Consider the following 10,654-nt stretch of genomic DNA (forward strand, 5'->3'; position numbering starts at 1 on the left):
GTGTTTTGGGGTGTGTGTGGGCTTATGATTTTAGGCAGCCTCTCTGCTAATGGGTGGGGTTGTGTTCCTGTCTTGCTAGTTGTTTGGCATAGGGTGTCCAGCACTGTAGCTTGCTGGTGGTTGAGTGAAGCTGGTGTTGGTGTTGAAATGGCGATCTCTAGGAGATTTTTGCCATTTGATTTTACATGGAGCTGGGAGGTCTCTTGTGGACCAGTGTCCTGAAGTTGGCTCTCTTACCTCAGAGGCACAGCACTGACTCCTGGCTGCAGCACCAAGAGCCTTTCATCCACACGGCTCTGAATAAAAGGGAGAAAAAGGAGAAAGAAAGAATTAGTAGAAGATGGAAGAAAGAAAGAAAGAGAAAGAAAGGAGGGAGGGAGAAAAAAAATGGACAATAGAACACTAGGACAAATGGTGGAAGCAAAGCTATACAGACAAAATCTCACATAGAAGCATACACATACACTCTCCCAAAAAGAGGAAAAGGGGAAAAAATAATAAATTTTGCTTTCAAAGTCCACATGCTCAATTTGGGATGATTCATTGTCTATTCATGTATTCCACAGATGCAGGGTACATCAAGTTGATTGTAGAGCTTTAATCCGCTGCTCCTGAGGCTCCTGGGAGAGTTTTCCCTTTCTCTTCTTTGTTTGCACAGCTCCCGTGGTTCAGCTTTGGATTTGGGCCCGCCTCTGCGTGTAGGTTACTGGAGGGCGTCTGTTCTTCCCTCAGACAGGACGAGGTTAAAGGAGCCGCTGATTTGGGGGCTCTGGCTCACTCAGGCCTGGGGGAGTGAGGGGTACGGAGTGTGGGCGCGCCAGAGGCCGGCGTGACGTTGCACCACCTTGAGGCGCACCGTGCGTTCTCCCGGGGAAGTTGTCCCTAGATCCCCGGACCCTGGCAGTGGCGGGCTGCACAGGCTCCCGGGAAGGGGGTTGTGGACAGTGACCTGTGCTCTCACACAGGCTTCTTGGTGGCGGCAGCAGCAGCCTTAGCGTCTCATGCCCGTCTCTGGGGTCCGCGCTGTTAGCCACGGCTCACGCTGGTCTCTGGAGCTCCTTTAAGCAGCACTCTTCATCCCCTCCCCTCTCCTCTTGCACCAGGAAACAAAGAGGGAAGAAAAAGTCTCTTGGCAGGTCCAGACTTTTTCCCTGAGTCCCTCCCGGGTAGTGGTGCACTAACCTCTTCAGGCTGTTTTCTTACTGCCAGTCCTCTCCCTGAGCTCCATGGAAGCCTGAGTCTCAGCTCCCAGCCCTGACCGTCCCGGCCGGTGAGCAGAGAAGCTTCTCGGGCTGGTGAGTGCTGGTCGGCACCGATCCTCTGTGCGGGAATCTCTCTGCTTTGCCCTCTGCACCCGTTGCTGCGCTTTCCGCGGCTCCGAAGCTCCCCCCCCCACCGCCACCCACAGTCTCTGCCCGCGAAGGGGCTTCTGGTGTGTGGAAACCTTTCCTCCTTCACATCTCCCTCCACTGGTGCAAGTCCCGTCCCTATTCTTTTGTCTCTGTTTATTATTTTTTCTTTTTCCCTACCCAGGTACGTGGGGGGAGTTTCTTGTGTTTTGGGAGGTCTGAGGTCTTCCGCCAGTGTTCAGTAGGTGTTCTGTAGGAGTTGTTCCATGTGTAGATGTATTTCTGATGTATCTGTGGGGAGGAAGGTGATCTCCGCATCTTACTCTTCCGCCATCTTATCTTCCCCTTCTCCTAAGCTTTCATTTTTTTAAGCTTTGTTTGCAAGACTGTCAATAGACTGTGAACATGAAATGTTTTCCAGTACATAGCTACATACTTCAGTGGTGAAGTCTTCTGGTTTGTTTTTTTTTTGCAGTACGCGGCCCTCTCACTGTTGTGGCCTCTCCCATTGCGGAGGCCAGGCTCCGGACGCGCAGGCTCAGTGGCCATGTCTCACGGTCCCAGCCGCTCCGCGGCATGTGGGATCTTCCCGGACCGGGGCATGAACCCGTGTCCCCTGCATTGGCAGGTGGACTCTCAACCACTGCGCCACCAGGGAAACCCGTGGTGAAGTTTTTTTAAAGGCAATTTGTGAAGAATAACCTAAAGTTCGTTTTTCTTTTCACTTAATGTTTTATGGTGTAGAGTGTATTTAAAATAGTGTGGGAATTCAGCAGAGGTCAGTTTTTATGTTTGCTATATGCATTTCACGTCATAATTTGAATTGTTTGTGTTGGTTTTTCCCCCTTAAACGTCTAAGTTTTAATGGCTAATGTATACTGCATTATCACATTAAATTCATTTTATCATAGTAAGTTATATTTAAAATATCTACATGTTAGTGGTGAAAATAATTTTTCCCCATACATAGTGGTTCATTGATAAAATAATTGGAGACAGTGCAAGTTCTGATTTGTGTCATTCTTAGAGTAGTAATTCTATCTTTAACCTGCTGTAGTGAAAATTCAGTGTTGGAAACTTTCTCCTCAGAAAATATATTTTTCACATTTAACATGGAATTCATATGATAGTAGTAAGGGCTTAATTCCATTTTCTTCCAATCTTCTGTTTTTTGTTTTTTACTTTTATTTTAAAATTTTTATTGGAGTATAGTTGATTTACAATGTTGTGTTAGTTTCAGGTGTACAGCAGTGAATCAGTTATACATATACACATATCCACTCTTTTTTTAGATTCTTTCCCCATATAGGCCATTACAGAGTAGTGACTGTAGTTCCCTGTACTGTACAGTAGGTTTTTATTACTTACCTATTTTATATATAGTAGTGTGCATCTGTCAGTCCCAGTAACATTTTGTTGACATTGTTCATTTTCTATTAAGCAAAAGTAAAGGGTCATTGTACTTTTTTAAAACAGTAAGGAAATAATTCTCCTTCAAATGTTAGGACTCCTAGCATCGCTAAGAATCCTTAAATCTTTTACCACAGGCACAGATGAGGCTTAGTTCTCTCAAAATTTAAAGCTGTTGAATTTCTCAGCAAATCATTTTCTTCCAATCTTGTTTACACATTTTACTACAGTGTTTGTTTTCTTAATCTTGATTAAATTCACTTAGGAGGCTCACATTGTATATAAATATTAACTCAAAATGGATAAAAGACTTAAAAGCCAAAAGTAAAATCCTATTAGAAGAAAATATGTAAGTTAACTCTCATTACCTTGTATTTGGCAGTGATTCCTTAGATATGACAAAAAGCATAAGCACCAAAAGAGAAATAGATAAGTTGGGGATAATGAAAACTAAAAACTTTTTTGGAGGACTTCCCTGGTGGCGCAGTGGTTGAGAATCCGCCTGCTAGTGCAGGGGACACGGGTTCAAGCCTTGGTCCGGGAAGATTCCACATGCCGCGGAGCAATTAAGCCCACGCGCCACAACTACTGAGCCCACGTGCCACGGCTACCAAAGCCTGCGTGCCTAGAGCCTATGCTCCGCAACAAGAGAAGCCACCGCAATGAGAAGCCCACACACTGCAACGAAGAGTAGGCCCCGCTCCCCGCAACCAGAGAAAGCCTGCGCGCAGCAACGAAGACCCAACGCAGCCATAAATAAATAAGTAAAATAAATTTAAAAAAACAAAAAACACTTTGTTTCAAAGAACACTCAGAATATAAAGACAACTGTCAGAGTGCTAGAAAAATAATGTTTCCAATAATGGACTTGTATCTAGAATATATAAAAAACTGTTACCCCTCAGTCTTAGAAAGAATGTAGACTTGTGCAACTGCATTGGAAAACAGTTTGGCAATTCCTAAAGAAATTAAACGGAGAGTTTTTTGACACAGCAGTTTTGCTCCCAGTGATATGCCCAAGAGAAACAAAAGCATGTCTGCACAAAAACTTGTACATGGATTGGATATTCTTGGCAGCATTATTCAAAACCAAAAAGTCAACCCAAATATCCACTAACATGGGTAAACAAAGTTGCACATTCCATACAATAGATTATTATTCAGCAGTAAAAAGGAACCAAAGTACTGTTACATGTTATAATATGCATGAGCCTTGAAAACATGCCAGGTGAAAGAAGCTAGACACAAAAGACCACATGTTGTATGATTTCATTCATATGAAATGTTCAGAATGGATAAATCTATAATGACGAAGTAGATTAGTGGTTGGAGTGTGATAGCTAAAGGATATGGGGTTTCTTTTCAAGGTGCTAAATATTTTCTTTAAAAAGACACATATAAATATATTAAAACAGAAAGTTAAACCAGATATAAGTGCTCAAGGAAATGCCATAGTAGGTCTGAGGTGGCAAAGGGGCATAAAAGATGGGATGTGCAATATGTATTCTTACCTTAAAAACTGGAGGCATATCGTTTGCCTGTTTCTTATTTAATGGATTTATTCATAAGCATCTTATCCTATTTATTGAATCATTCTTAAATTATGGCATATTCTGTACATTTTTATTGTTTGCAGCCATACTACAGTCTATCATAGGGCACAGAAATACAACATAAAAAACATTTCCTTCTAAGGAATTTGGAATATTAGTTACACAAAGCAATACAAGAAAGTGTAAGGTATACAACCGTGACAAACTTAAATATTTGATGAAGGGAAAGTTCTGTGTAATGCTTCCAGGACAGGGGTCACAGATGACTTGTAAGGTGGTTTTTGTTTTTTAAAGCTTAATTTGGAAGCTGAAATGAAGACAACTGAAGATATAGGGCTTTATTATTTTTTTGATTATTTTGTTTGTGCCTAAATCATATAATGGTCATCCTCAAAGTCCTATAACTTTTTTCATTTAACTAATTTTTAAAAATTTTTATACAATTTTTAAAGGTTACTATCCCCTTACAGTTACTACAGAATATTGACTGTATTCCCCATGTTGTACAGTCCATACTTGAGCCTGTCTTACACCCAATAGTTTGCTGTCGTTAGGTGGGATTTGTTTGTTTTTTTATTTTTAATTTAGTTGCTGTACAGTATAGCGATTCACAATTTTTAAACATCATGCTCCATTTATACTTACTATAAAACATTGGCTATATTCCCTGTGTTGTACAGTGTATCCTTATAGCTTATTTTATACCTAATAGATTGTGCCTCTTAATCCTCTACACATATATTATCCCCTGCCTTCCCTCTTCCCACTGGTAACCTCTAGTTTGTTCTCTATATCTGTGAGTCTGCTTCTTTTTTGTTATATTCACTAGTTTGTTGTATTTGTTAGATCCATGTATAAGTTATGTCATACAGTATTTGTCTTTCTCTGTCTGACCTATTTCTTTCTTAACTACTTTATTGGAGTATAATTGGTTTACAACAGTGTGTTAGTTTCTGCTTTATAACAAAGTGAATCAGTTATACATATGTCCCCATATCTCTTCCCTCTTGCATCTCCCTCCCTCCCACCCTCCCTATCCCACCCCTCTAGATGGTCACAAAGCACCAAGCTGATCTCCCTGTGCTATTTGGCTGCTTCCCACTAGCTATCTATTTTACGTTTGGTGGTGTATATATGTCCATGCCACTCTCTCATTTTGTCCCAGCTTACCCTTACCCCTTCCCATATCCTCAAATCCATTCTCTAGTAGGTCTGCATCTTTATTCCCATCTTGCCCCTAGGTTCTTCTGACCTTTTTTTTTTTTTTGGCGGTACGCGGGTCTCTCACTGTTGTGACCTCTCCCGTTGCGGAGCACAGGCTTTGGACGCACAGACCCAGTGGCCATGGCTTATGGGCCCAGCTGCTCCGCGGCATGTGGGATCTTCCGGGACCAGGGCACAAACCCATGTCCCCTACATCAGCTGGCGGACTCAACCACTGCACCACCTGGAAAGCCCTGACCTTTTTTTTTTTTTTAAGAGTCCATATATATGTGTTAGTATATGGTATTTGTTTTTCTCTTTCTAACTTACTTCACTCTGTATGACAGTCTCTAGGTCCATCCACCTCACTACAAATAATTCAGTTTCGTTCCTTTTTATGGCTGAGTAATATTCCATTGTATATATGTGCCACATCATCTTTATCCATTCATCTGTTGATGGACATGTAGGTTGCTTCCATTACCTGGCTATTGTAAATAGAGCTGCAGTGAACATTATGGTACATGACTCTTTTTGAATTATGGTTTTCTCAGGGTATATGCCCAGTAGTGGGATTGCTGGGTCGTATGGTTCTAAAAAAAAAAAAAAATTCTCTTCTTAGGTTTTTAAGGTACCTCCATACTGTTCTCCATAGTGGCTGTATCAATTTAAATTCCCACCAACAGTGCAAGAGGGTTCCCTTTTCTCCACACCCTCTCCAGCATTTATTGTTTGTAGATTTTTTGATGATGGCCATTCTGACCGGTGTGAGATGATATCTTATAGTTTTGATTTGCATTTCTCTAATGATTAATGATGTTGAGCATTCTTTCATGTGTTTGTTGTGCAATCTGTATATCTTCTTTGGAGAAATGTCTGTTTAGGTCTTCTGCCCATTTTTGGATTGGGTTGTTTTTTTTTGATATTGAGCTGCATGAGTTGCTTGTATGTTTTGGAGATTAATCCTTTGTCTGACTTACTGCACTTAGCTTAAATGCCCTCATGTCCATCCATGTTGCTGCAAATGGCAAAATTTCATTCTTTTTTATAGCTTACTAATATTCCATTGTATAGATACAGCACATTTTCTTTATCCATTCTTCTGTTGATGAACACCTAACATAGCTTCCATATCTTGGCAGTTGTTAAAAAATGCTTCTGTGAACGTTGGGGTGCATGTACCTTTTCGAAATTGTGTGGGGTTTGGTTTGTTTGTTTTTTTCTTTTGTTTTTTTGTGGGGTTTTTTTTTTGGATATGTACCCAGGAGTGGAATTTGGGTCATATGGTAGTTCCATTTTTAGTTTTTTTTGAAACCTCCTTACTGTTTTCCACAGTGGCTGCACCAATTTACATTTCCACCAACAGTATAGGAGGGTTCCCTTTTCTCCACATGCTCTCCAACATTTATTATTTTTAGACCTTTTGATGATGGCCATTCTGACCAGTGTGAGGTGACAGATACTTCAGTTGTTTTGATTTGCATTTCTCCAATGACTAGTGATGTTGAGCATCCTTTCATGTGTTTGTTGGCCATCTGTGTGTATTCTTTGGAGAAATGTTTGTGTAGGTCTGCCCATTTTTTTGAATGCTTTGTTTTTTTGATATTGAGCTGTTTGTATATTTTGGAGATTAACCCCTTGTCAGTGTCATTGTTTGGAAGTACTTTCTCCTATTCTGTAGGTTGTCTTTTTGTTTTGTTTATGGTTTCCTTTGCTGTGCAAAAGCTTGTAAGTTTAATTAGGTCTCAGTAGTTCATTTTTGCTTTTATTTCCTTTACTTTAGGAGATGGATCCAAAAAAATATTGCTGTGATTTATGTCAAAGCACTTTCTACTTTTCCCCTAGTTTTATAGTATCTGGTCTTACATTTAGGTCTTTAACCCATTTCGAGTTTATTTTTGGATAGGGTGTTAGAGAATGTTCTGCCCCTCTTTTGCATGTAGCTGTCCAGTTTTCCCAGCACCACTTACAGAAGGGACTGTCTTTACTCCATTTTATATTCTTGCCTCCTTTGTCATAGATTAATTGACCTTAAGTGTGTGGGTTTATTTCTGGACACTCTGCTGTTCCATTGATCTGTGTGTCTGTTTTTGTGCCAGTACCATACAGTTTTGATTGCTGTAGCTTGGTAGTACAGTCTGAAGACATGGAGTATGATTCCTCCATCTCTGTTTTTCTTTATCAAGATTGTTTTGACTATTCAGGGTCTTTTGTGTTTCCATACAAATTTTAAAATTATTTGTTCTAGTTCTACGAAAATGCCATTGGTATTTTGATAAAGATTGCATTGAATATCTAGATTGCCTTGGGTAGTATGGTCATTTTAACAATATTGATTCTTCCAGTCCAAGAATAGGGCAGGACTTTCCTTCCCATCTGTTTGTGTTGTAGACACAGAATTTTTTTTAAGTCAAAATTGAGAGAGAGAGGAGAGGTACACCTTAAAAAGCTAATTGCTCAAAGCAGGGCGTGAATTGGGCATGGTTTGCTAGACAACAGGAAGTCAGTTTGATCTGTGTTACCACTAACTCTGGTTTTCTAAATTTTTACCTAATGATTTAGAAGTAATTTTGGATTTTATTAGCAACTGCCTTCCGTAACACAGCATATTATCCTATACACGTTCTGGCCACTGAATGAATCTAAAACTGATTCCATAAATAATAATTTATTTCAGACTGTTTTTCCTTTAGTTAGAACTTTTGTTAATCAGTTTTCCCCAAGTTTAACATTTCTAATGTTTTGATGACATAATGTCTTTAAGAAGTATTGCTAAAATTAGGGTTTTCTTGAGGGCATTAAAGGAAAGGCACATAGTTTACAAAAAAAGAATTGCAGTTTTTTAGTATTCATTTGCTTCTTAGGCTCAGAACAAACAGTATTTGAAAATAGGTCTTTCGTTGTCAGAATCCTCTTTCTAGTGGAGCTCCATCATAGACACATTTGCTATGATGTGTCTGCATTTTTTGGATAATACTGTATTTTAAAGTCTAGTTTGCACATTTGTGGTTCTAGGGAGAGACGACGACGAAGAAGCAGAAGTGGCACAAGATCTCCTAAAAAGCCTAGGTCTCCCAAAAGAAAATTGTCTCGCTCACCATCCCCTAGGAGGTAAGAATATTAATCTTTTATTAAATCTATCCTGTTTTTCAGGAACTGTACTAGAGTTTTTCTTCCTTTTCAGGAATTAAAATGCTTAAGAATGTGCTGATACACTCTTCATGACTTGAGGCTGTGTTATAATAAACACTGTTTAGGATTGGGCATTTTCGATCTGTAATCAAGTTATAGTCTTCTTCCCTATATTACTTATATACAGCTTGTATCCAGTGACTTGAAATTGGATCTTTGCTGTCCTCTTTATAGCAAGTGAACTTGGGTCGTCAAGTTTGCCATCTAAAACAAGTTTAAACTTACTCCTATTTAATTAATGGTGAAAGTTCTTGAGCAGTTCGTTTCAAGCATCTTGTCAGCATTTTACTGTCATCCTAGACATAAAAAGGAGAAGAAGAAAGATAAAGACAAGGAAAGAAGCAGAGATGAAAGAGAACGATCCACAAGCAAGAAGAAGAAAAGTAAAGATAAGGAAAAGGAACGGGAAAGAAAATCAGAGAGTGATAAAGATGTAAAAGTATGTTTACAAACTAATTTATTTTGGTGTTTTGGGTGATGCTGGTACTTTAAAGAAGTGATTTTCCTGTGAAGACGTTTACTTTTATTATTTTCCTTGGCAAAGCAGGTTACACGGGACTATGATGAAGAGGAGCAGGGGTATGACAGCGAGAAAGAGAAGAAAGAGGAGAAGAAACTGACAGAACCAGCTTCCCCTAAAGCAAAAGAGTGTTCTGTGGAAAAGGGAACTGGTGACTCACTAAGAGAATCCAAAGTGAATGGCGATGATCATCATGAAGAAGACATGGATATGAGTGACTGAATATTGCCTCTGTGGGAATCCAACTGTATACGTGCATCAGTGTCATTCCTCTGTGTGATTTCTTAATGCTGTATTTGTTCATCTCAAATCTAGATGTATACAGCTCTGAGTCATAAATGGTTATAAAGCTCTTGATGTTGATATTCGTTATTTACATCCAAAAGCTTTTAGAAAAATGATACATGGGTAACCAGTTCTTGACAGGTTGAAATCTGATTGAGTAAACAAGCAGTTTTACTATTCTGGTGCTGCTTCATAACAAAAATGAAAAGCTGCATGCATCTACAGCAGGCATGGATTGTTTATGTTGTATGATCTCCTTTATTAAGTTCACTTATAGTATTTCTAGAATTTGATTCATTGCCGTAATAGAGCCATGTAGGGAATGCACTGATTGCATGTTAATTGTGGCAGGAATATCCTAAATGTCATTCAAATCCTCCAACATGATGGATCTACTTATGGTCTTGTTTGTTGACATGACAAATTAACATTCTTATAGTTACATCTGGAAATGAGCATTTGAAATAGATAATCCTTTAAGCCTTGTGGCTAAATTTTTGTGGCTTTTGTTTAACTTTGAAGGGTTATATATGCACTAACCTTTTTTGATGGCTATAATTAGGCTTTAATTACAGAAACAAGATTTCAATGAAACTGTCTTTGGCAGTAAGTAAATAGCATATTTTGGAGTAGAGTTGTATACTTTTTCATAAGGTGTTTGGGAATTTTTTTTCCTAAAATAATTTATTGAACATCTACATCAGTGAAAGTTATCTGCCTATCCTGAAGTCCATCTGTAAAAGAAAGTTATCTCTTGTCCTGATTTTCAATTGTCCACTCTTTTATTAATTTGTTTTAAACTCATTGTTGGAAAAGGGGGATAGTGCATTTTAAATTGACCTTCATATGCTTTTAAAAATAAGACAGATCTACTTGATAATGTACTTTTTATTTGATCTCAAGTTGTATAAAACCAATAAATTTTGTGTTACTGTTACTGCAGTAGTAATCTTATGCACACAGTGATTCCATGTTAAATGCAAAGTAGTTAGGCAACTGTTTTCTTACAGGAGTTTCCAAGCTTTACTTTTGTGCAGTAAAAACAAAAGTAGGCTACAGTCTGTGCCATGTTGATGTACAGTTTCTGAAATTGTTTTACAAGACTTTGATAATAAAACCCTTAAACTTATGTTTATGTTCCT

At 38.9% G+C, this 10,654-nt stretch overlaps 1 protein-coding gene across 5 annotated transcripts in view; it reads left to right on the top strand.

Annotated features, from left to right (window-relative positions):
- The window catches only part of SRSF11 (serine and arginine rich splicing factor 11), a 54,853-nt gene extending 44,199 nt beyond the window's left edge, over window positions 1-10,654 (top strand). For 2 of the 5 annotated variants that reach the window (XM_065873058.1, XM_065873062.1), the window contains 3 exons: window positions 8,531-8,626; window positions 9,008-9,146; window positions 9,255-9,449. In XM_065873058.1, the coding sequence (XP_065729130.1) occupies window positions 8,531-8,626; window positions 9,008-9,146; window positions 9,255-9,449 (430 nt within the window). Of the gene's footprint in view, window positions 1-8,509; window positions 8,627-9,007; window positions 9,147-9,251 lie in introns of all 5 variants that reach the window. The other 3 variants (XM_065873061.1, XM_065873059.1, XM_065873060.1) reach the window with 3 other exon arrangements.

This window comes from Phocoena phocoena, chromosome 1 (assembly GCF_963924675.1).
Source record: "Phocoena phocoena chromosome 1, mPhoPho1.1, whole genome shotgun sequence".
Taxonomy (NCBI): Eukaryota; Metazoa; Chordata; class Mammalia; order Artiodactyla; family Phocoenidae; genus Phocoena; species Phocoena phocoena.